The sequence below is a fragment of the Zeus faber genome (genome assembly GCF_960531495.2).
Source record: "Zeus faber genome assembly, chromosome: 20".
NCBI classification, from domain to species: domain Eukaryota; kingdom Metazoa; phylum Chordata; class Actinopteri; order Zeiformes; family Zeidae; genus Zeus; species Zeus faber.
Window position 1 is genome coordinate 6,917,272 of NC_137207.1, and position 26,495 is coordinate 6,943,766.

The following is a 26,495-nucleotide window of genomic DNA, read 5'->3' on the forward strand; positions in this document are numbered from 1 at the left end:
TCAATCAATACTGGCCCACTGACTATACTGTAGGGTAAGACAACCACATAATTAGCCACTGTTTATGAGAAGATAATGTCTTTAGTGGGTGTTTTTAAGGGAACATTTTTTCTTTGAGGGGTGCTGCCGAATATACATGCATGCCCAGGGTCGCATAAATGCACACGTTTACATATGAACTCCTAAAGCTGAAAAACTGTCCATCCCAAGTTACAAACAACATCCACTCCCTGTCTGCACATTTGTGCCATGAGCTCTCAGTCTGGGTAGGCAGCAAAAAAAATAAAAAATAAAAATAAAAAATGAAAGATTCATGATATATAATATACTGTGTATATATATATATATATATATATATATATATATATATATATATATATATATATATATATATATATATATATATATACCGATCAGCCCCAACATTTAAACCACTGGCAGGTGAAGTAAATAACATCTTGTTCCCATGGCATCTGTCAAGGGGTGGGATATATTAGGCAGCAAGTGAACAGTCAGTTATTGAAGTTGATGTGTTGGAAGCAGGAAAAATGAGCAAGCGTAAGGATCTGAGCGACAAGGACCAAATTGTGATGGCTAGATGACTGGGTCAGAGCATCTCCAAAACAACAGCGTGTCTTGTGGGGTGTTTCCGGTATGTAGTGGTTAGAACATACCAAAAGTGGTCCAAGGAAGGACAACTGGTGAACCGGCGACAGGGTCATAGGCGTCCATGGATCATTGATGCGCATCAGGAGTGAAGTCTAGCCCGTCTGGTTTGATCCCACAGAAGAGCTACTGTAGCACAAATTGGTGAAAAAAATAATGCTGCCATGATAGAAAGGTGTCAGAACACACAGTGCATCAAGCTTGCTGCTTATGGAGCTGTGTAGCCACAGACTGGTCAGAGTGCCCATGCTGACCCCTGTCCACCGCCGAAAGTGCCTACAATGGGCATGTGAGCATTAGAACTTGACCATGGAGCAATGGAAGAAGGTGGCCTGGTCTGATGAATCATGTTTTCTTTTACATCATGTGGATGGCCTGGCGCATGTGTGTCGTTTACCTGGGGAAGAGATGGCACTAGGACGCACTATGGGAAGGATGCAACTGGGCAGAGGCAGTGTGATGCTCTGGGCAATGTTCTGCTGGGAAACCTTGAGTCCTGGCACTCATGTGGATGTTACTTTGACACGTACCACCTACCTAAACATTTTGCAAGAACATGACAAAGAGTTCAAGGTGTTGACTTGGCCTCCAAATTCCCCAGATGTCAATCCAATTGAGCATCTGTTGGATGTGCTGGAACAAAAAGCCTGATCCATGGGGACCCCACCTCGCCACTTACAGGACTTAAAGGATCTGCTGCTAACGTCTTAGTGCAAGATACCACAGGACACCTTCAGAGGTCTTGTGGAGTCCATGGCTCAACAGGTCAGAGCTGTTTTGGCGACACGGGGGAGACCTACACAATATTACATAGGTTTTAATGTTGTAGCTGATCGGTGTATACTGTATATAATACTGATTGTTTTATTTAGTTATGCAGCATCATTGTCAAGCCACTCGCAATTCATAATTTATTCATCCAGTTATAGATCCAGCAGCAAACAATCCATGTCAAAACATAGACTTGATCCTGTTGCTGGTGTTGGCACCAATAAAAAACACAACAATGCAAACTTCACCATAAGACCAGTAGACGTCTGGTGTAGAGGTCTTCCCGGGTTGGACAGCGCCCGACCACCAGAACCCGACACGGGACCCGCACTCAGTTTGAGTCCACATTTTATTATCACCTTGGACATGCATTGGGTTGGTTCTGTAATAGCTTGGGAAAAACGGGTCTGGGTATTGATATATTTGCTAATGGTTGGTTCTTATTGGATCTCAGGACAAATGTCCTGGGTCCAAGCGGGTTCGGGTCTGAATTTTGGGATCTGTGAAGACCTCTAGTTTGCTGGCGGTGCACCGATAATAACCACAACAAAGGAGCATGTACGTCACCCACAGCAGCCGGACCTTCTTGGTGTTCCACCTGGTGGAAAACCTTTGAAAAATTTCGTGCCCTTTATTTGGTGAAGATTTAAAAGACCAGGTATCTCCCATCACTTAGAAGCATGACTTTTATTCAAATTAAGGCCTCACAAAGTTAAGAAGAGGCTAAATGCTGCCATCTTGTAAGTGCCCAAAGTTTTGAATTGATGTGATAACATCAAGGGACGTGGCATCGTTGTTCAATCCACAAAGCACATACGTAACAAATGATACATAGACTCCATTTATAATGTACATTATGCAGAAAGGCAGTGTCTTACTTGTGTGGGATTACCAGACCACTTCCAGAGTTGTCGCCCAGGCAGGACTGGAGCCATGTTTGGCAGAGCGTCTGGAGAGGACATCCTCTGTCTCTTGGCCGATGACGGGTCCTTAGAAGGGGGCTTGGGCTGCTGGCTCACCACATTCGTTTGGCTGGAAGGGTGCGTGTTGGGAGCGCTTTCTTTCCTTTTCATCTGGGGTTTAGCTGCACCACTGTTAGCAACAGCACTCCTGTTGGATACATAGTCCTGCCTGTCTTCTGTCCTCTCGCCCCTGACCTGTGACCCAGAGACAGCCATGGAGGCTTTGGTGTTGTAGCTGGAGGCTGAGGGGGAAGGGCCGGAGGTGGCGGGGTCGGGGTTAGGGTGGTCGGAGGCGGCGCTCTGCCGTTGTTTCTGCTTGTCCTGTCGGAGCAGTGCGCGGCGCAGCAGCACCGAAGATGAGTCCTCGTCAGAAGAGTAAGACGAGTCATTGTCTGAGGAGCAGAGGGAGGAAGAGGAGAGGGATCCGGAGGAGGAAGAGGAGGATGTGGAGGAAGAGGAACAGAGGGAAAGGCGGGAGAGGAAACGCCCGCCGGGGAGGGATGCAACTGCCGGTACCGCCCTCCTGGCTTCTTCATCTTGACCGTCTTCATCATCATCCTCATCCAGCTCAGAGTAAGAGCTGGGACAGTCGCTGGGGTAGTCCAAACTGTAATCCCCACTTTTTCCCCCAAGGCTGGCAGGCACAATACCCTTTTTCAGAGGTTGAGTGCTCTTTGCAGTCACATCAGATCGGACCACACCACTCTCTCTCTCTGCTTGTCCCTTTTTGCTGTCTTTCACAAGAAGTGCAGGGTGGATGTATCGCAGTGGGGCTCCTGCAGAAGCCAAGCCCTTTAGTCCTCTCCCTCCACCCGCTCCGAGGCGAAGCAGGGCTTTGCTGTTCTTTGTTTTGGGAGAGGTGACGCCTTCATGGTCAAGCTTTACCAAGTACTGTTTCCTGTTACGATCATTGCGCTCAGAGGGAGCTGCCATCGTCACGGCAGAAGAGGATGGTGTCGAGGAGGTATCCCGAAGCCCCAGAGATGTACCAACCCTACTAACTGGTCGCCCAGCACAAGAGTTCCCAGCACCTACGAAAGCAGCATAACCGTTGGCGATGCTACTGAAGGAGTCAACCTCGAAGGGGGAGCCAAAGATGCCTTTGAGGGGCGCCGAGGACACAAGAGGGTGGGAGTTGGGTCGATGGAACAGCCCATGGTCCCGCTCTCGAATTCTGCGCTGCGTCTTGCGGGAAGTTCCATTAAAGAGGAAGAAGTCAACTGGAGGCCTCTTCCTCGGGGCAGACCAGCTCAACAAGCTAGTGTTGCCTTTGGTTACAGTACTCGACGATAATGGTGGCGCAGTTGAATTCTTGGGGATTTTCTTGGGCCTTCCAACTAAGAAGGAGACAGAGAGGAATTTCACTTAATAAGAAGTGACATATTCTGAGAGATGAGTGAGATTAATTATGAAACTAAAAGCTCTCGAGAAACCGAATAGCCTTATCTCTCGAATCTTGCATGAGCCAGGTAAATTTCAACATATCCATTTCCCTTTGAAACAACAAACCTGGTAAACCTGTATCTACCCTCGGGGTCATTTTCAAGTTAGAGATGAGTTATGGTACTGCTGCTTAATGATGCACACCACATCACTGACACTTAAAATAATGATTAATGCGGTCAAATGGAGGGCAAACAGGAATATTTCGTTTATGAGACTTGGTTTCCATACTTGAGGTTGAGAAGGTGCTCTTAATAACTAGCAAGTCATCATTCTTTAGATGTAGGATTTTTTTCAAACTAATCATCCATTGCTGGAGGGTTAGTGTGTATGTCTACCTGTAGGTGTTTATATGTGTGTGTGTGCGTGTGCGTTTGAGTCTGGTTGAACTAGTATCCCCTCTATATTTGGCGAAGTCTGACTGTTTGACTTGAGGCTACAGTGCCTGAGTGACGTTCCACTGTGAAATCAAAGGAGAGACGCGGGCACCGGTAAAGTACATAGCTTAAAATCCTGCCAATCTCTCCTCCACACAACATGCTCAAGCCTGGCGAGTTTGCCATGGTGTAAGACCTTGTTAAGGCCTATGAAAAAGCAGGTATTCTGTTGGGTATAATATCCTACTGTTATACCTGGTCTCTTCACTTGGGGCTTGCCTGTTGTTTCCCCATTGGCTGGTCTGTCCATGGCTGAGTGCTTCTGGGTCGAGTTTTGTCGTCCACGGCGGCCAGGCGAGATCAAGAGGGCTGGAGAGGGCTCTGCACCTGAAAGTGTTGCGGGATGAGGGTTGTGTCAAGTTATTATTATTATACTATTCTACTATTCTTTCAATCTTCCTGTCACTCTACTCTACTCTACTCACAGTGGACTTGGTAGGCGGGGGGCAGTAGTCTGATGTTGGGGAGGGAGATCCTCCCTCGGTCTCCGTCGTCAAACTCCACCATCACGCTCCCATCCTTCTCCTCTTCCCCTGGGCCTCCTACACACACACAATGGGGCAGTGGTGAGTCATGTGTTAAACACACATTCGAGAGGAAGGACATGGAACGTGTGTCTTTCCTCACCTCTGTGGACGTATCCCGGGTAGAGGCATCGGGAACGCTCGCTCCAGTAGGCGCACACTCGCGTCCCAGCGGCTAAGATGGCCTCCGTCTGAGGCCGCACGTCCAGCACCTGACAGAATACAAACCAGTGTTTATAAGCTTTTATGCAGCAACACAACACAATCAACCACACAAGGGAAAACAGACACGACAAAAGCCTGGTGGTTAAAAGTGATGTTTCATGCGGTGTGTTATGTGATTATGGTTTAAATACTGGTTCAAATAAACAGGTGGGAAGACGTAGCTGAAACCCACAGCTTCCTGAAGCAGCTGTTCCAAAGAGTAGATCCTGGGCCGGTTTCCTCGCTCGCCTTCGATGACGACACTGAAGCTGTGGGAGAGAAAATGAACCAGAACGGTGGAAAAAGGAAACATGAGAAAAGGGTTCAATTAGATTTCATCTGAGAAACTGGGCCCTGTACTAATTTCTGAGGCTTTTCAAGGTTCTATAATGCCCTTTTTACACCAAAATTAGCGGGTATACCTGTTTTTTTTTAACGTGAGTAAACCTGCTTAAAAATAGGCGATTGACACTGTTCCCATTGCCAGTGAAAGAGTATGCCTTTCTTTTTTCTTTCAGATGTTGGAGTCGCTCAGAGCCCAGCGGGGAGCGGTCGGCACAGTCCCTACAGCAGTCCCTACCACAAAACATTTCATGGCCCCACATGCGGGAAAAAAAGGTCAATAACTTCTGACTTCAATAATTCTAAATGGGATATGAAGTGATCGAATGATACACGGATATTCATGTCTGTTTACACGCCAACGTCCAGAACTTCAATGTATCGTGCTGTTATAGGGGCGAAAATGAACCTGTCTAACTGGGTCTCATGTTTCCATCACAGTGGATCAGAGCCGATCAGGGCTGGGACCAATAAATACCTGTGACTACTGCAGAGTAATATGTCCTGGGAATGAAACCCGGGTGAAACCTTTCCCACTAATGACAAACGCAAGATGTTAGAGGGTGTTACTGGGTTTTTTGTGCACTGGAAAAGGGGTATAGGTTTGCCTCAGCATGGATAGTTCTTCAATTTACTTTATTTGAGTGGTAGAGCTCTTTGACGCCATTGGAATTGGAATTTGTCCGTACCAGAAAGAGATGGAGACTTAGACTGATCTGAACTGACCCAAACCTCACTGAATTTGACTTAACTGAGCGCCACGAAAGCAGGTTATGAATGAATCCGAACTACGGTGAACTAACAAGAGCTGAGGCGATGGGGCCTTACATGTCGGGCAGGTCCAACGTGTGGACACACGCGGCGTAGAGCAGCTCATCCTCCTTGGAGATGAGGATCTTCAGTCCATCCACCAGCATCTCCTTACTGAGCACACAGTTAGGCAGGGCTGAAAGAAAGAACCAAGGTGGAGGGTTGAATACATTACGGTCAAATCTAAACCACCGTGACTGAGCGTAATCTCTTCCGATTGCATCTACTAACCGGGTATCCTCGTAGGCATGTTGGGAGGAAGAAGGTCTTGTTCCTCCTCCTCCTCCTCCTCCCCCTCCTCCTCCTCGTCCTCCTCCTCCCCCTCCGAGAAGCTGCTCTCTTCATCCAGCCGAAAGTCATCGTCCGCGGCAAAGCTCTCCAGCAGGCGGCTCACGGCGTGGCCTTTAGCCTGCTGAAGGGAAACAGGACATGACGTCACCTCACCCAACAGGAAGCAGGATATGGGATTCATTCATTATCTGGCCAATTCCATTTAAGTGTGAAGCAGGAACAGCAGGCGATCAAATCAAAGGGTTTCCGCCATCCGCTTGGACTAATGTGGAAAGAGCCAAACGCCGACCTAACAAAACATTAGTTGTCGACATTTTCTGTTGAACAAAGGATGACTGGCCAGATAAAGAAAAGGAAAGAAAAACATGGGATGGGGGTTCAAAACTATCCTGTACAGTCTTTGGTTTCTTTTTCAGTGAAAAAAGCATTTAGGGATGCCAATTCCTCTAGCCTTACAGAAAAAAAGGCATTCCCAAGAAATACAAATACATAGAATTGCACTCACTCACACACACACACACACACACACACACACACACACACACACACACACACACACACACACACACACACACACACACACACACACACACACACACACACACACACACAAAGACAAAGACAGAACCACTCACACACACTCACTCACCCAAGAGTATCACCCCTCTCTTCAGACCGGTTTAGGCCAGCCGATCTAACGCTAAATGATGACTGATGATGGAAATGTAAAGACAGCTCACTCGACAGGTTTCTACATGTGTTGTGGTCATATATCCAGGAAAATACTGAAAGTATTATGAGCTTGTGTGTGTGTGTGTGTGTGTGTGTGTGTGTGTGTGTGTGTGTGTGTGTGTGTGTGTGTGTGTGTGTGTGTGTGTGTGTGTGTGTGTGTGTGTGTGTGTGTGTATGTGTGTGTGTGTGTGTGTGTGTGTGTGTGCGTGTCTATGTGTGTTGTCGTAGGGAGTTTTCCACATTAGGGGATCATATATTTTCGTGACAGAAGTTTCGTCACCAGAGGGCACGGAAGATTATTCACTTTTGGTGAGGGTGTGTCTTTGTTTGCGTGCGTGCATGCGTGCGTGCGTGCGTGCGTGCGTGCGTGTGTGTGTTTGCTTTTGTGTCGGGTTGTGTATATATCCAAATTCATGCAGCTGTATAAATATGGCATTTTATTATTTAACGTCAATACGTGTAACGATATAAATGACTTTAGAGGTTGGCGTTGCCAGTGCACACATGCTTGAGGGTTTATGAGCATGAAGCTTTTGAAGTATTTTGAGTGAAGGTTATTTCTGTGTGTGTTTGTATATTTTACAAACATGGTAATCTCTTAGTTAGTGTCTACTCATCAATGTGTGTGTGTGTGTGTGAGTGTGTGTGACTGGGTGTGTGCTGTTTTGTGGGTGTGTGTTTTTTAGGGGGTTGTGTTGACGTGGGCGGTTTTGACAGAAAGATGGTTGCTCATTGTGCTACAAAGAAGGACTGAGCATTAAATGATTGTTTCTCTGGATCCCTTCCAGCGCAGACAGACTCTTGTTTGTTAGCTGGGTGCCTCCACCTCAGGCACTTTGTGACACCCAAAATGAAAATGTTCTCTCCATAGCTGTCCTTAAAGTAGAAATCTAGAAGATCGTCTTCGTCTACAAGTCCCAGAATTCCACTAGAAATTAGAAACTTGGCAATGTTTTTCTCAACATTTATCTTTTTCTCAACATTTATCTTTTTCTCAACATATATCTTAAAAAAAAAAAAAAAATCGAATTCACCGCAGCCGTTGACTTCTTGCGCATGCCCGATCAGTGCATTCTTACAAGGAAAGATCACCAACATTGGCAACAGCATTCAGAGGAGAGCGTGCATAACACAAATACATTGAACAGCTTTTTCTTGTAAAGTGACAACTAAATAAATTATCAAATATGGTATTCATGTTTTTGCAAAAAATATTGCGGATAACCACTTTAATGTGAGTTGGAATGGAGTATTTAAGCCTCATTGCGTTGTCTACAGTCACATGATGCTTGTTTTGGTGCCCTCTCATTCACATTGTATAATCGGCCCAAGAAGAGTAGCCTTCCCAGCAGACCCTGGTCCCCTACCTGTTTGCCTCTGCTCCGACGTCGCCTGGAGGTCTCATCGCTCTGGCTCCCCAGCCACAGGGCCTTCCTCTGCAACACCATCCACACAACAAATATTATCACAAAGCGAGGGCCCAGCTGCAACCTCTCATTTCTATTCCGATGATTGAGCCCTCTCACCTTTCCCAGAATGCCCTGTGCGTCTGAGCTCTTCCCCGCGGCTTCTCTGTTGGTCCCATGTGCCTCGATCAGAGCCCCGCAGTTCCCCCTGCCGTCGCCGAGACCGCTGCCCGCTGACGATGCCCCCCAACCGGGCAGAGATGGTCTCTTAACCCCCTGGTAGTCTGGGCGTCTCCTCTCCGCGTAGACGAGGTTGGGTCGAGGTTGTTGAGACAGACTCACACCTGTGAAGAAGGAACGATTATACATTGTTAGATGTAATATAATATAAACAGTGATATTCCCTGCGGAGTAATCATTCAAATGTAACCAGCAGGATCTGGTCTCTTACTCCTGGCTTTGTGATTGGCTTGGAGATTGGCGGAGGGTGACGCAGGACAGCCGATGAAAAACGCTTTTTCCCGAGCGCTGTCTTTAGAGGAGGATGAGGTCATCTTGATGTCATTGTCGTTGTCGTCGCTGTCGCAGCTGCCTTCCACGTCCTCCACTCCTGCGAGATCAGAGTGCGGATACAATCAGTCAAGACCAGCCGATCAGCATATACATCGATGGGGCGAGCCCTCAATACCGTTGGCGCCTAAGGTTCAGCGGCTAACGCTCGTAAGATCAGAACAACATCTGCAGGTTCCCCGCCGCGCCGCGCTCCGCGGGGGTTCATGGGCAAGGGATTTCGTCACGCAGCCGACGGACGCGGAGGTGGGAACCATCGCCAACGGCAACCACGCCCCGATCCTCAAGCGTCGTCGAGGACCTGAATGTTATTTGCATATAAACAAGTACACGCGAGCATACACAGAAACAGACACACATACTACACACGCACCCGGATAACAAGAGACACACACACACACACACACACACACACACACACTGATCAGCATTCGCAGCTGTGCATGTGTGTGTGTGTGTGTGTGTGTGCGTGTGTGTATGTGTGTGTCTGACCGACTGGTGGAGGGGGTAGGGGGAAGGAGGGCAGGGAGGTCATGTAGGGTGTTGACACATCTCTGACACACTTGTCACTTACATGGTGTTCTCCTCATCTCCCCCCCTCCCACCTCTCTCTCTCTCTCTCTCTCTCTCTCTCTCTCTCTCTCTCTCTCTCTCTCTCTCTCTCTCTCTCTCTCTCTCTCTCGCACACACACACACAGAGGACAACGCACACACGCAACCTACTTCACGTAGCCATCACCCTCGGAAGTCAGTCTGGCAGTGTAACAGTTTTCAGACTCAAGCTTGTGTTAATTTTACTGACGCGGTGACTCGATCTTGGAAGTAACGCAAATCTCTTTTGGTTTTTAAATAAATGCACTGTCATAGTGTCTGGTTTGGTGCGTGTGTGTTTGTGTGTGTGTGTGGGGGGGGGGGGTGTGACATTCTGCAGAGGAGCCAGAGTCAGGGCTCATGTTTCCGTACGGGGTCAGAGGTGAGCGTGTGAGGGTGGGGGGGTTGGACCGGTGGGTGGGGGGATGGGGCGGGGGGGCGGTGTCACTAGGGGCTGGGAATGCCTGCGTTGTGTCATTAGCGGCTTTTAACGGTGTGACAGGGGGAGCTGGGACCCCGGCGGGGGACTTCTCACTCTCGGACGTTACGCAGACTGACTGGGCGGATGGGCGGATGGGTGGATGTATTCTCTGGTGTCGTTTTCTTATTTTGTCTCCTCCTTCCCCCCATCAGGTCTTTCTGTCATCCACCACATTCATTATATACATCGAATATGCTTTGGCTAATCACAATGCTTTTCTGTCATGGGGACAAGTTGTTCCACCTAAATCCGCCGACGCTTTTTAACTCATTGTGGGATGGTTTATACCAGGCGGGTTCCTTCTCCACCTTTTTTTGGCCTAATTTTTCCTATTCTTCTTTATCTTTTTTCTTTGTCATCACTAATTAATGTTTATGAATTACAATTCACATTTCGGCCTATAAGCAACAGGCTGAGGCAAAATCAGCATCACCGAGATGACATGATTAAAAGGTTTAAATTCAAAGTGCAGATATTATTAGATTAGGTTGAGAAGTTTGTCTGGTTGACCACAAAGTACAAACAAGTAACTAACCGTTTCCAGAGCTCTCGCTCTCGCTCTCCTCCTCCATCCCTTCCTGTTTGACACAGGCCCTGCCCCCTTTGAAATGGACCCTGGCGGAGTCCATTAGAACCTTTGGCTTGCGGCCCCGCCTCCTTCTCGCCGTCTGATTGGCCGCCCAGTCCTGCTGCGGGCCTGACGTGCCCGCTACACAAGGATGCACAGTCAATGTAGAGTCTGACAGCAACATCTATGGCGATGATGCTGCGTAACTTCTATCGATAATATGTAGGATTATGCTGTAGTCTATAGCCTATGTTCTTCTATCTTATAAATGGTAAATGAACAACATCTTATAGAGCGCTTTTCTAATCTTGTGACCACTCTTTACAATACTTGTCTCAAATTCAGCCATTCATACAATGATGGTGAAGGCCACCGTGCATGGCACTTGCTCAAGGTCGACGTGCGTCCGGGGAAGAGCCGGGGATCGAACCAGGAGCCCTCAGATTAGCGGAGGACCCATTCTACCTCCTGCGCCACCTCGAACCTTAATTATAATGCGTTGCATGCGTGTAAGGGTATGCGTTCTCCTCCAGTGCCCACCTGTGTCTCGTGGTCTGCAGTGACCGTTGGAGTTGGCTCCGGGCCCCGGGGCGGCTCTGCGGTGCAGCAGGCCTGCTGAGGCTGCTCCCCGCTGGGCCGCCGCCTTCTGCTTCAGCTGGGTCACCCGTCTGGCCAGCCTGGAGCTCAGGGCGCTCGGACGACCTCTTCGTTTGCAATGAACGTTCATCTGGTGGGTGGGCGGAAAGAGAGGACAGACGAGAAAACTCAAGACTCGGAGAGAAAATGGAGGGGAGAGAGGAGGAACGCTCCACGGCTGGAGAGGGAGGGGAAGTTGGATCGCACACGGTCGCCCGTTAATTCAGTGAGTCCGAGCAGAAGGCTTGTGGGAGGGGAGGGACTGACCTGTGCCACGCCGAGGCCGTTGAATCCGTGGTTGGTCAATTTCTTCCGAGCCTTCCCTTCCAAAAGGCTAAGCCCCGCCCTACGAGACAGATGACAGTTGGATGAGAAAGGAAGTGAACCCCCAATCCTACAATCCTAACCTCACAGACTGCAAATTAAAAAAACACAAGCTGGCGCGGACGTTTTGTCCCTGGTAACAACAACGATCCATCTACGACATCATCCACCGCTCCCTTTGTATTTCTTTCGTACCCCCTCTTGGCCTCATCACTCCATTCTGACCAAATTCTCGACTCACTCTCTCTCTCTCTCTGCTGTGGCTTTTGGGGGCGTTTGCAATGAGAGGGAGGGTAAACGGAAATGTTTAGCGTAGCTGCGAATATGTACAACGAACTGGGGAAGAAAAGAACTGGGGCGGAAGAGAATGAAATGTGAACAGAGCCAGAGGTGTAGAGAGGGGAGGATGGAGGAAGATGGGATAAGCTGGAGAGATTTTAGGAGGAGGGATAGAGAGAGAAAGAGAGAGAGAGGGGGGGGATTAAGAACAAGCATGAATGAGCAATGGAGAGAGAGCATGAGTGGGATAGAGAGAGAGAGAGAGAGAGAGGTAGGTAGGTAGGGGCCTCTGGGGAGTCTGTCCACTGACCTGAGCTCCAGGAAAGGATCAATAAACACTAACCTCTATTGAACATAACTCCTCCAACCCTCTCTCTCCCTCTCTCCTTCCATCATTGTATGCATTGTATGCTCTCACTCACACCACAGGCTCCCAAGTCTAATGTAGACACACACACACACATACACACACACACACACGCACACACACACACACACACACACACACACACACACATTCATAAGCACATGTAGACATGCAGGTGCACATAAGGGCTGGTGGGCATGTGATGTGCATACACACACGCAGGCGCACACACACACACACACACACACACACACACACACACACACACACACACAGTCAGCAGCTGGTGTCTGAGACGGGTGAAAACTTATATTCCCACAGCAGCTTGGCTTGGCTGTGAGCGTCAGCCCTCCAGAGATTATGGGGGGGGGGGGCATAAGAGGAGAGGAGAAGAGAAGAGAAGAAGAGCAGAGAGGAGAGAAGAGAGTGAGGGAGAGAGGAGAGGAGAACAGAGGAAAGGACAGAGGGACTGTATGGTACGGTGCTGTACTACGGGGTGCAGGGGAGGAGAGCTGTGTTTTTCAGGTGGACAAAGGAGGAGGGAATAAGGAACAACCAGCATAAAGAAGTAGCTCTGGGTCTCTTCACCTCCACCCTGTTCCCCCCCTTCACTGTCCCTGCTCTGCTCCTCTGCTTCATCTTCTCAAAACACCTGGAACCCTCCCCACCCTGCCTTCTATCTATCTATCTATCTATCTATCTATCTATCTATCTATCTCTCAAATGAACTCATTCCCTGGAGTGGTTGCACACACATCTCTCTCTCTCTCTCTCTCTCTCTCTCTCTCTCTCTCTCTCTCTCTCTCTCTCTTTCTCTCTCTCTCTCTCTCCTACCCATCATCCCTTGCTCCTCGCTCTCCGATCACCCAGACGTGTTACCACTGACCTTTCACCCCGCGACCCCCACTGGGTTCATAAGGCACCGAGTGAACCCAGTGTGTGTGTGTGTGTGTGTGTGTGTGTGTGTGTGTGTTCTCCTTTAAGTGCCTTTGTCTGAATCAATTGATTACACATTGCTGTGTTGTGTCTCAAACACAGACAGCTCACAGAGACAATAGTGGGCAGGGATTCGATTTTTTTTTAATATCTCACACCATCTTTAATCTATTTTCTTTATTTGACGCACACCCACCCTGCACAAACACACACACACACACACACACACACACACACACACACACACACACACACACACACACATATATAAGGGCATACAAACATTAAAAACACGGCAGCACGATGAATAATGACACGTTCGTTAATAACGACCAAAAAGCGACTAAGGCACGTAGCAATCAGCTTTACTAATCAAACAATTTTAATGCGTGTGTGTGTGTGTGGGTGTGTGTGACTGTAGCCCGTGTTGTCATTTTCATTAGGACCTTCTAATCATGGTTACCGTGACAACTGTGGAGTTTCTTTAATCATTATATTAAGGCTAACAGAGGTGGAGCATCATGGGAAAACACATTTATCACGGTGAGCTCTGAATGTGAAGTCGATGGTACTGTGTGTGTGTGTGTGTGTGTATGTGTGTGTGTGTGTGTGCGCGCGTGCGCGTGTGTGTGTGTGTGTGTGTGTGTGTGTGTGTGTGCTGGGGGAGTATGTATCTGCGTTTGTGATTTGTGTAGTAGTGAGTCGTCTGAGCATGTGTTTTCAATTGTGTGTGTGTGCAACCATGTGCATCTATATCTGCATGCAGGTGAGCAGCCATGTGCCTTCAAAGCACACTCAGAATGTGTGTGTGTGTGTGTGTGTGCGTGCGTGCGTTTGGAGGGAGGGTTGAGAGGGTGTTGTTGAATCGTTCATCACTGTGATAACTTTACATGGGGGACTTTGTCCATCCTGCATTAATACTCTCTGGAGGTTCCCAGCCAGGATGTAATCAATGCGAGTGATAAATATGATTGGGGTGATTAATGATGATTAATGATGATTAATGAAGATAAATGAAGGCCTCGTCTCCACTCCCATCGGCCATTTACAACGCCATGAACCCCACACCCGACACACACACATACCGGAGAGGAGGCATGTTTGCGTGTGAGTATGTGCTATTTAAAGTGCCTGCTAATTAGATAAATGCGCATCATTATATTTCTGACAGACAACTCTTAGATTTACTTTTAAATTATCTTTATTTATTTTGTATCGTTTGAGGTTGGTGTCTGTGCTCTACTGCTCATCACACCCAGCAAGGTGTGCTGCAAACATGCGTGGTTAATGAGCTAGAAATATAGGAGTGATGAGCTGGAATCCCCACATTGCATAGAAGAGTAGAGACCAACAGGTGGATGCAGGGGAGGTGGAGGGAGCGCAGCAATGCAGCAAGCAGGCAGCACAGCAGGTAGAACAGGGGGGAATGGCTGCTTAATTAGGCCGACCCATAAGACAGACAGAACAGGCTCCACAAGCTACACTCCATAAAAATTTAATTCCAAGTCAATTCAACTTAAAAAAGTGCAAAAAAAAAAAAGGCTTTACACGCTCTCTCTCTTTACGCCTTTGTTACTGACCGGAGTGTCTTGGAGCCGTCTGCGCCGGCGGGACCCGGGGTGGACTTGCGCTTGGGGGGGCGTCCGGGGCCGCGGCGCGCTGGGCTGCGGGACAAGTCCTCCCTTCTGAAAGGGCGGTGGAGATTTAAAAAAAGGGGAGAGAGAGAGAGAAGAGGGGGAAAGGAGGGGGTTGGATGAACGTTGTGTTCGGCGCAGACGATGTATCAAGAGGCTGACGACAGGCGACTGTTCCTGATCAATCGGAAACAGTACGTTTATATATATGAAAACGACGTGAAAGCGGAAAACGAGCAAAAGCAGGCTACATGAAGGGGTCGTGCATTTCTGTGTGTGCTGGTGTGTGTGTGAGTGTGTGTTCTTACTGGTGCTCGTGCTTCCTCTGAAGTTTGGCGAGCTCTCTCTGCTTCTCCTTGTAGCGCCGCTGCAGCTCGGCGAGCTGAACGCGCATCGCCAGCTCCTCCCCTCCCATCGTCTCCATGGTGACTTTGGCCACGCATACCTGGCAAAAAATACGCGAAACAGACAATACAAACGCAGAGAGAGATTTAATACAGAAGAATCAATCAATCCAATATCAACCAATCAACCAAATATGGAATTATTGATATTGGTAAATATTCGCTGTGGACCAACCGGCTCGTGGCGGGGGATCCAGCGGCCCTTCCTACGCAGGTTGAGCCTCTCCCTGATTGGATACTGCTGCCCGGCGTACGTGGCTCCACCCCCTTCGATCTCCAGCGCACGGGCAGCCGCCAGGGTCGCCAGGCTGCGGAGGTCGAAGGTCAGCTTGTCCTCCCCTGCGGAGATGGAGAGCACAAGGACCAACGGATTTATTTATGGAGTGATAAAGATGTTGTACGTTGAAAAGTGTGGATATTTATGGTGTACACCACGCAGTCTCTTTGATGTATATTGGTGCAATGGCTTTATCATACACACACACACACACACACATAGACACAGGCGATGGTTGAGTGAAAACTAGAGGAGAGGAAGAGATCTAAACATCTATCACTGTCATTAATTCTGCCGTCGTCACCCAGCCGGCAGATGACAGAATATTCATGAGACTGTCCGTGCACACACACACACACACACACACACACACACACACACACACACACACACACACACACACACACACACACAAGAACACAATTTTTTCTGAGCAGTGCAGACATGGACAGACTGTGTGTGTAGACCTGTGTGTGTGTGTGTGTGTGTGTGTGTGTGTGTGTGTGTGTGTGTGTGTGTGTGTTTTAGATGTGAAGATTCGGAGAGAGAGACAGACAGACAGAGAAAGAGAGGCAGAACTGAAGTGGGAGAGCAGGCGAGAGGCTGACGTGGGAGGAGAGGCAATATGAGACAAAAATGTTTATTGAGCTATCTATTTATTCTCCTACACCTCCTCATTACGGTAACATCATCTCAATCCCCCTTTGGAGAGAGAGGGAGAGGAGCAGAGGAGGAGAGGAAAGGAGAGGAGGATGTGCTCCGGACGAGTGGTAAACGGAAATCATCCAAAGGTTAGAGAGTTATTATGAGAATGTGTGCATAAGAGAGAAACGGAGAGGCAGAGTTTAGGGAGAGAGAGAGAGAGAGAGAGAGACAGTGTGTGTGTGTGTGGGTGTGGGTGTGGGTGTGGGGGGTGGTGTGTGTGTGTGTACACATGTTGGCATGTGCTCGCTTGGAGTGCTCACTATACGTAGCATCTGCAAGGCCAATAAGCAGTGTCTGGTTTAACTACTGGATCACTCAGTCACTGGAGCTGAAAGAGCCATTTACAGACATCATTAAAACCTGTGTGTGTGTGTGTGTGTGTGTGTGTTTGTTTGAGTGCACATATGTCAAATATGGGTTGTGTTGCATCTATCTATCTATCTATCTATCCATCCATCCATCCATCCATCCATCTATCAATCATCTATCTATCTATCCATCCATCCATCCATCCATCCATCCATCCATCCATCTATCAATCATCTATCTATCTATCAATCTATCCATCCATCCATCGATCTATCCATCTATCGATTCATCCATCCATCTATCTAGATAGATAAATAGAAAAAGAGAGGGAGAGATAGGGATGTATCAGTTGTTCTTGGATAATGTGTCCCCCCGATGAGCCAATGGGACGCTCAGATTACCCAGGCTGAGTGACATCACCGCTGACATCACCACACCTGCTTTCGCATTCTGGAGGACGGCAACAATCAATAGATACCGTCCGTCCGCAATGTACGGCACAAAACCCACACACACACACACACACACACACACACACACACACACACACACACTTACTCAAAAGCACACACACACACACACACACACACACACACACACACACACACATACACACACACACACTTATTCAAAAGAACACACACACTGATTTGGGCTCTTGCTGGCATCTAAGACATCTACGCTAATACACACTAATCTAAAATCTAAAAGGGTTGATGGGGGGAAAAGGGGAAAGGACAACCCAACGGTTGTAGCGTTCGCAGCCCAGGGACCCCGTAACATAGGACTAATAAAGTTAATTGAATTGAATTTCCAACAGAAGTGCAGTAATGTTGATACAAGGGGGCCTCGCTCTGTGGGGTAAATTTCGGCGGGAGAAGAATATTTCGCCAAGTTTTCCAATCTGTAATTGCGATCTCCAATGTGCGGCAGAGATATCTATCCTTGGGTTTTTTCATCTCCCAAACGCAGCACAAAAAGAGATAAGAACCGGCATCAGGAGTATTAATAAGATTCCACGCGTCTGGGCAGCGACATGAGCGGATTGGGATTTTATTTAAAAAAGAAATGTATAAATTTGTCGCGATTTAGACACAACATCCACCGTGCGATGACAGAGGTTATTGATTTCACACACATTAAGCATACTAACCACACGCACAGACCCGTGTATAAACAGAGGCGGGAACACAAACACACACACACACACACACACACACACACACACACACACACACACACACACACACACAGCAGAGCCATCTGCACAGACATCTGAGACTTGTGATTTTTTTTCACTTACAGTATTAATTCGATCAAGGCTTGTAGAGGCAGGATTTATACACAAGCTTACATTGGTTTAATGTGAAAAAAGTAAAGGGTAACGGGGAATAAAGAGAGAGAGAAAGATAGAGAGAGAGAGAGAGAGAGAGAGAGAGAGAGAGAGAGAGCAAGAGAGAGAGAGCGGCGCAGGCAGTGAGAAGCGAGTCTGGCGCAGACGCTCACACACAGACACACTGACGGAGGAAAGCCAGGATTCATCGGGGATTACTTAACAGCTTACACACGTACGCACACACACACACACACACACACACACACACGCACGCACGCACGCGCACACACGCACACACACACACTCACGCACACACGCTCACACACAGACGATGGCACAAATAAAAACTTGCTCCCTCAGAGGAAGGAGAGGAGGAGAGCAGAGGAGTGGAGAACCTCCATGAGGCGTGTTTTAAAAGAAAGGCTCTAATTAGCAAAGCTGGAGAGAGTTGGTCTGCCCCGCTGTCAGTGAATGTCAGTGTGTGTGTGTGTGTGTGTGTGTGTGTGTGTGTGTGTGTGTGTGTGTGTGTGTGTGTGTGTGTGTGTGTGTGTGTGTGTGTGTGTGTTCACTGTCTGGGAGCCTAACCTTCTTGTTTGCCCATACAGTATCTGTATGGTGTTGCTATGGTGTTTTAACAATGTCACTATTCTTCTCATCCTCCTCTTCCATCTCCACATCCACTCAATCTCATCCTCTCTTCCTCCTATCTCTCTGTTCTCCCTCCCCACACACACACACACACAATCTCCCAACTTCCTCAACATCTGATCTCTGGACAGGAACAGGCGGAGAAAGCTGGAAAGTCAGCAGGAAGTGTGTGTGTGCTAATACATTGGGTCGAGTGTTTGTGTGTGTATTTGTATTGCTATATTTGTGAGGACCAGCATGAGTTTTGAACCATTTGTGGCACACACTGTGTGTGTGTGTGTGTGTGTGTGTGTGTGTGTGTGTGTGTGTTCACTGTCTGGGAGCCTAACCTTCTTGTTTGCCCATACAGTATCTGTATGGTGTTGCTATGGTGTTTTAACAATGTCACTATTCTTCTCATCCTCCTCTTCCATCTCCACATCCACTCAATCTCATCCTCTCTTCCTCCTATCTCTCTGTTCTCCCCCCCCCCCACACACACACACACAATCTCCCAACTTCCTCAACATCTGATCTCTGGACAGGAACAGGCGGAGAAAGCTGGAAAGTCAGCAGGAAGTGTGTGTGTGTGCTAATACATTGGGTCGAGTGTTTGTGTGTGTATTTGTATTGCTATATTTGTGAGGACCAGCATGAGTTTTGAACCATTTGTGGCACACACTGTGTGTGTGTGTGTGTGTGTGTGTGTGTGTGTGTGTGTGTGTGTGTGTGTGTGTGTGTGTGTGCGCGCGCGCACACACACAGATTGACTGACTGGTTGACTGACTGACTGACCAAATAACATCATACATACAACAGCTAACCATCAGCTCACCTTCTGTGTCTCTCCCCTCCATCTCCCTGTTCCTCTGCTGGATCTCCAGCTCAGCCAGTTCTCCCAATATCTCCATGCCGTGGTTGTGGGGCATTGCCCGCGGGGCTGGCGTGATGGCCGAGGTGATGGGGGCCGGGCGGCACACGGCATCCCGTGTGGCACAGAGGGCGGCGGCGATCAGGAGCTCCAGGCTCCACATGTATGCACCTTGGAGCTGGGCAACACTGCTGGACGAGGACGAGCAGGACGGGGATGATGAGGACAGCGCCCCGGCTGGAAGGGAGGAGGAAGGCGAAGGAGGAGAGCTGTTTATTATCAACTCCTCCACCTCCACATCCTCTTCATCCTCGACTCGTTGGTCTTCCATCCTCTCCTCCCCGATTGGGAGCTCGGGACGTTGGCTTTGCGTACGCCCGGCTGTTTTCGGCTCCTTGGCCGCTTCCTCGTCCTCATTTCCCCGTGCGACCTCTTCCTCCTGCTCCCCGGATGGCTGCCTCTCCTCCAGGCCGGACGCCCTCCGGACCCGGCGTCCCTCGGAGAGCTGCGCCCGCAGGGCCTCGCTCCTGGCTCCACCCGGTGACTCTGGCTCGGGAGCCGGGGCCAAAGTGGGACATGGGGATGAGGGGACCGAGATAAGGTTCTTGGCACAGGACAGAGAGGGAGGCGCGTCCGTGGCTTTTGCGGTTCCGATCTTTGACACGGAACGTCCCCTAACTTCGGCCTGACGCTTGACCCTCTCTCCCTTCATTTCTACCACTTCGCAGTCCTCCTCCTGCTCTCCTCCGCTCCCTTCCTCCTCATCCCTGGCGAGGGTCTGGATGGAGCAGGGAGACGGAGACGGGAGGGACTTGGGCGCAGGCTCGGCAGGTTCGGCGGCCATGGCGGCGTGTTCAGCCAGTCGGGTTTCGGGAGGGGACGGGCCAGCCTTGTAACCGATGGCGATGGAAGAGAAGGGGTAGACCGGGGGGAGATCTGAAACAGAAAGGAAGAAACCCCGTTGACCACCGAGAAACTCACTTTGCGACGTTCGGCACGGTTCTCCTGTGTGGCTTTGTCAGTTCCCATGAAGCAAGATACGGTCATCTACACGAGACAAATGAACGCAAGGAAGCGACGACATCCTTCCCGTGACAGCTGACATACTGCGTAAGAGGGGAAAGGGTGGAGGCGAAGAAATTGAATAAGAGAATATGGCCGAGCTTAAGGGGCTCCAATTGTTGGTTACCTTTCAACATGTGGGGTATCAGTCACAAGACGAAGCGCACAACTAGCACGGTATCAGACACCACTGCAGGCTGCACACAACACAGGCACAGGTGTGTGTGTGTGTGTGTGTGTGTGTGTGTGTGTGTGTGTGTGTGTGTGTGCGGACAGCAGCATTGTCAGTATTGAATATATTTTGTCTGAATTTATGCGTCTTTGTGTATACGGTTTGGGTTATTGCAGATTGTATGTTTGCGTGTGTGTGTGTGTGTGTGTGTGTGTGTGTGTGTGTGTGTGTACACAGCAGTGTGTACACAGCAGTGTGAATAAGTGTATAGCACTGTGTTAGATATTGATGACACCCTGCCGGCTGCCTGTGATTGCAGTGCCGGCCCTGTCGCCCCTGCGTGGCGTTATTGATGGTATCCCTCCGCCCCCCTGACAACGCAGCCAGATGAATGTGTATCCTTCCGCCTGCTTCCTTTCAAGGACCCCTGAAGGATAAAAAGGACCTGCCTGAATATTTTACTGACCTTATGTTTCTCACACACACACATGCACACAAACACGTATGTGTGTGTGTGTATGACGGTAATATTTGTCTGACCTCAATGGCTGCCCTGGCTCTCAGTCTCCCGTTCTCATTTTTAACAACACAGAAGGGTGTGCACACACACGCACACGCACACACACACACACACACACACACACACACACACACACACACACACACACACACACACACACACACACAGGCTCAAGGACACACAGACCAAGGGTGCGTCCAGGCTTCAAACACTTCTCCCAGAATCAAAGAATAACATGCTTCAAAACCAGCACTACTCTCTCTCTCTCTCTCTCTCTCTCTCTCTCTCTCTCTCTCTCACCTCATCTTGCCCTCCCTCCTCTCAGTTTGCCTGTTTTTTCTCTCTCCTTCACATTGCTTGGCGTCTGGGCCTCGGCTCCTCACGAGCGTTCAAGAAGCTTTTATGTCTCGCTCACATCGACTGATAGGGGACAAAATAACGCTCTCTGGCCATTTATCTTTTCTCGGAATTCTGTGTATTTGCACGTTTCCAAATGCCCCCCGTAGACGAAGAAGAAGCGGAAATCCCTTCCGAAGCCGTTTTTCTACGGCTCGGCCGACGGCGCTGGACTCACCCGGCTCTAAGCTCTGTGGGTAATCCTGAGGGGGTTGCCCTTCACCTCTGTCGCTCCCCCTCTCAACCCCCTTGGGGAGGTGCGAGGGAGCGGGGCTGAGGGCCGGGGACCTGGGGGCCGCGGCGGCCGGGCTGGGGGCCGGGTTGAGCAGGTGTTGCGGCCTCCTGGACGGCGAGCGGTAGAGTGGGGACGGACAGCTGCTGGGACATAGCCCCGGGGAAGGCGTGGAGGTCTTGGGAGGAGGAGGAGGAGGAGTGTGGGAGAAAGGCTTGGCCTCGCGAGCTGACGAGGAGGAGGCGGAGGACGACGACGACGACGACGACGATGACGACAACGATGTCGACGACGGCGACGAAGAAGAAGAGCGGGTTCTGGAAGCCGGCGATTCGCTCGGCGAGTCGTCGATGGTGATGGCGGCTTCCTCGGTTTTTCTCTGCGAGAGAAAGAAAGGAGACGGGGAAGGTCAGAGACGGGGAAGGTCAGAGACGTATCGCGGAACGGGGTCATCAAAGAGAGACGGCGGTTGGGAAGGGGAACACCGGCACGCACCGCATCTGAGCCAATCAAAAAGCAGAGATGTGTCGAGTACAGAGGGGACTTTTATGTACGAGAAAAAAAAAAAATTTTCAATAAGAAGGAATTTCAGTCAAACATGCCAAAAGTAAAAGTGCAGAGTGACAAGCATTAAAGAAACACGTCAGGCTAGGTTCTGCTGCACTGACATTGAAAAATCACACTGAGTTAAAACTTTATAACAAAACTATGAAAGGCCAGTTAAAACATAATATATAGCATATAATCCGAACACATAACTCTGAAGAAGATATATAAACTTTCATTCCTGTTAAGTCAATATAATGTGATCCACCTCACAAAGGGCACGGTCACACTTAATACAGTAACTAAAGAGAGTTTTAACCTAAAAACTGGACAAGAGATCAGAATGCCTGCGAGGACATTGTTTTTACATTTGCAATATTGAGATATATATATACACTTTTAGAAAAACCCAATGACATGTGGCAGTAAATCATAAGCAGAGGCTAATACATTGGGTCGAGTGGGTCTGTTTGTGTGTGTATTTGTATTGCTATACTTGTGAGAAATAGCATGAGTTTTGAACAATTTGAGGGAGCACAATTTTGCAAGTGAGGCCATTTTGTCCAGTCCACACTTGGACTGGGTGTGTGTGTGTGTGTGTCTGCCTGCGTGTGTGTGTGTGTGTGTGTGTGTGTGTGTGTGTGTGTGTGTGTGTGTGTGTCTGCGTGTGTAAGTCTATGTGTGTGTGTTGTCCTACCTGTGCCATCGAGTGCCGGTGGATGTGGTCCATGGCTCGCTGCTGCTGCTGCTGGTGCTGGTGCTGCTGCTGCAGCGCATACATCTCCTGTTGCCGTAGGAACGAGGAGCGGGAGTAGACGGGGTGATGCTGCAGGTGTGGGGAGGGCCCCCGACCTCCATACACAGACGTCCACAGTCCGGACTGCTCCATCACATCTTGAGAGGGAGAGCGATAGAGAGGTAGAAAGAGGACAAAAGACAGGGGCGAGAGGGAGAGAGGAAGTCATTAGCCTTGATCTCTCGCGTTATAGTTTTGCCCAGGTCTTTCAGTGACAGAATGGGGGACAAATATTGTACAAAGGAACGGATTAATGAAAGAAGGAAATCCGGAATAGTAAAATACAACACCACAGTAGATTACGCTCAGGTCAATAATAAATTTGCAAATGGCCAAACATCAAACTTTTAAAATAGTTCACTAGTAGGACGGTTGTGTGGAATGGCACCGTAGCCTTTTAAATCAAAACCCCAACGTGGATTAATGTAAAACTCAGTCTACCCCTGGCAGTCATGCAGCTGAATGACAATGACGCAGACGATTGACCGATGCTGCCTCCACCTCTGGTTCCACCTCTGCCTCCATCTTTCTCCGATTGCTCAAATCAAGAGTGTTCTATGAATTCCTGATGTCAGTCTTAGCTCTGAGCCTTAAACGAACACAGTGGTGCATAATGTGTAGTAGTAGGCAGGCTTCACTCTTGCCATACTCTCCTGATGTTCCTGCCAGCTTGTCCATGATGGCTGGAGTGCTCTCTCCCTAAAGAGCTAATGAACAGCCACACATGTTTGAGCCTGACCAGGGCCGTTACTTCTCAACTTGTGGGTCATGGGGCCATTTCTAGTGGACCACAGGTGTATGCATGCACTTCTTCAAAAGTCTGTATAGATATTTTTTCGAAGTGTACCGACTTCCTGGTGCTTTTATTTTTAAATACCTATGACTTTGAAACTGCAGCATGTTGCTGTGAGGACCTCATGTCATGCACATCCTACACCTTCACACACTTGTTGTCGACCAGGCCAAGGAGTCCGAGCAGGTTGTCTTAGCATGCGCAGATTAACCAAAGAACGTCAGCTATGTAGTTTTGTCCAAGAAAAAAAATGAAGCCTCAGACATCAACCAAAGGTTTCTAGTTCCAGTAATGCAATACCCCCCCCCTCTGTTTCTCTCATCGTCCCTCTTTACTATGGTAGCCTTTCCAAAGGCCTGGCCACATACGAATTTGGCCACTTATTCATAAGGATGCCCGCACATGCTGATACAGACACACGAGCACACACACACACACACACTAATAGGCCAATACACACATAAACATGCATTCTAATGCACACACACACACACACACACACACACACACACACACTCACACTCACACTCACACTCACACTCACACTCACACACACCCCGTCTTGGCTGCCTCATCGCTGGGAACCTTTGTTCTGTGAGATTAGCCTGAGTGGGCTAATGTTTCCCAGGGGAAGGGTTCAGTGGATGCACTTCCCCTCTCTGCAGGAACTCCCACGGAGCGAGGCAAGGGAGCTCGGAGATAATTAAATTTCACAGCCTGTTTGCAAAGCATGGTATACACACGTATATGCACACACACACACACACACACACACACACACACACACACACACACACACACACACACACACACAAGTACACACACACCTAAAAACATACAGCCAAGCGCACTGTTGTTTTGCGTTGTTCAATCTTGTTCTTTGACAAGACCCAACACCGAACAATGTCTGTAATTCTTTTAGAAACTGAAAAGCGTACATAGCCCGGTGTCCTTTCAAGACACACTCCTCACACAAGTGCGGACTTCCACAGACACACACACACGCAGAAAACACACTCAGCTCCCCAAGCGCTGGCCTGACCGTTCGCCAGAGAGAGAGAGATGAGCCCCAGTCTAAATGGTTGGCCTAACATTGGGCACTTGGGGAGGAGAGGTGGAGGGTGGCGGGGGTTGATGTAATATCTGCTCCCATTAACACAGCTATAAAACACAGCTCCACTGACAGAGCACACTTAGTCGAGCATTTTACTATGATTAGGCAATGATACTAAAACTCTGGGAGAGAAATGGGAAGGCCTCCGACGGTACATTTGGAGGGGGAAGTGTGAGAGAAAGTCAGAGAGAGGCATTAATGAGGGATGCAGGCAGGCAGGGGGGGTATCTGCAGGAGGACAGTCATGAATTTGGGCTCAGGTAATTGTTTGTATTAATATGTGCATTTTATGTGTGTCACACTGTGTTTCCAGTCAGCGCCTACGTCAACTTGTGATCATAAGCGTCTGTGGCCACATCTGCTTTTCTGTGTGTCTGTGCACTACATTTGCGCGGGTGTGTGTCTGTGGTACCGAGGTGGTGATGCGGTCCGGGCTCTGCTGGCAGAACAACCAGAGGGGAGCTGGGGTCCTGGCTGAGAGAGCCCAGGACGGGCTGCAGAGGGCTGGGCAGACCTGGAGGGTAACCTGGGCCCATCCCAACATGGCTCAGTCCTGACAGAATAGAGATGAATCAAAACAACAAGAACGAAATGAAGTGAGGACAAAGAACAAAAAATTCAGAAGACAAAGATAAGGTGTCCAAGATATGTTTATATCTGAACAATTTGTTTACTTGACAAAAACAAAACAATTAGGCACTAATTGCCATCTAACAGACTGCAGTCTACAGTCTTACATTGGCCAATAGCAGGCTCCCTACCGTAGGTATGACCCATCCAGAGGGAGGGACTTCCTGTCCTCTGCATCCAATGATGGTGAGCCGTGTGTGCGTGTGCAGAGGGGTCGGCCCCTAATTGGCTGGCTCCACCAGGTACCAAAAGGTGAGAGGTCAGGTCACCATGGCAACTGCTGGATGGGTGGATTCTGGCAAATTCTACCCGGTCTTTGTTTTCTCTGAATGGTAAGGAGCAGGGAAGGTGGGAAACTTGTCATTTTATTTTGTCGATACGCTGCTTACCTTTTTTCCTCTTCGTCGCGATCATATTCATCATCATGTCCATTACTATCTTTTATCCTCATCATTGTCATCACTGTCATTACCACCCCTGCTACCATTATCATAAATAACAGCAAGGACCATCATCCTGTGTCTGGCTCCTGAGCTGTCATTATATGTTCTATTCCCTTAATATGACTACATAATAAGAAAATGATACTTCAGAGACATCTGTATTAGCCCTGCTGAAATAAATGCACAAGGGAGACAAAGAGAGAGAGAGAGAGAGAGAGCGAGAGCGTGAAAAGAAGAGGGGGAGATCACATCAAAGGGACGAGCAGTAAAAGTGATAGAGGACGGTGA

At 48.8% G+C, this 26,495-nt stretch overlaps 1 protein-coding gene across 1 annotated transcript in view; it reads right to left on the reverse strand.

Moving 5' to 3' along the window:
* Nucleotides 1-26,495, reverse strand: part of bahcc1b (BAH domain and coiled-coil containing 1b) — a 63,374-nt gene that overhangs the window by 3,967 nt on the left and 32,912 nt on the right. The window contains exons 6-25 of the mRNA XM_080020736.1: nt 25,896-26,089; nt 25,547-25,687; nt 23,129-23,325; nt 21,832-22,264; nt 19,468-20,439; nt 15,554-15,717; nt 15,283-15,419; nt 14,921-15,025; nt 11,702-11,780; nt 11,339-11,525; nt 10,766-10,939; nt 9,040-9,198; nt 8,709-8,932; nt 6,391-6,568; nt 6,178-6,295; nt 5,201-5,276; nt 4,907-5,015; nt 4,705-4,821; nt 4,475-4,606; nt 2,316-3,736 (exon numbers count right to left, since the gene is read on the reverse strand). Of these exons, the coding sequence (XP_079876862.1) occupies nt 2,316-3,736; nt 4,475-4,606; nt 4,705-4,821; nt 4,907-5,015; nt 5,201-5,276; nt 6,178-6,295; nt 6,391-6,568; nt 8,709-8,932; nt 9,040-9,198; nt 10,766-10,939; nt 11,339-11,525; nt 11,702-11,780; nt 14,921-15,025; nt 15,283-15,419; nt 15,554-15,717; nt 19,468-20,439; nt 21,832-22,264; nt 23,129-23,325; nt 25,547-25,687; nt 25,896-26,089 (5,317 nt within the window). The remainder of the gene's footprint in view (nt 1-2,315; nt 3,737-4,474; nt 4,607-4,704; nt 4,822-4,906; nt 5,016-5,200; nt 5,277-6,177; nt 6,296-6,390; nt 6,569-8,708; nt 8,933-9,039; nt 9,199-10,765; nt 10,940-11,338; nt 11,526-11,701; nt 11,781-14,920; nt 15,026-15,282; nt 15,420-15,553; nt 15,718-19,467; nt 20,440-21,831; nt 22,265-23,128; nt 23,326-25,546; nt 25,688-25,895; nt 26,090-26,495) is intronic.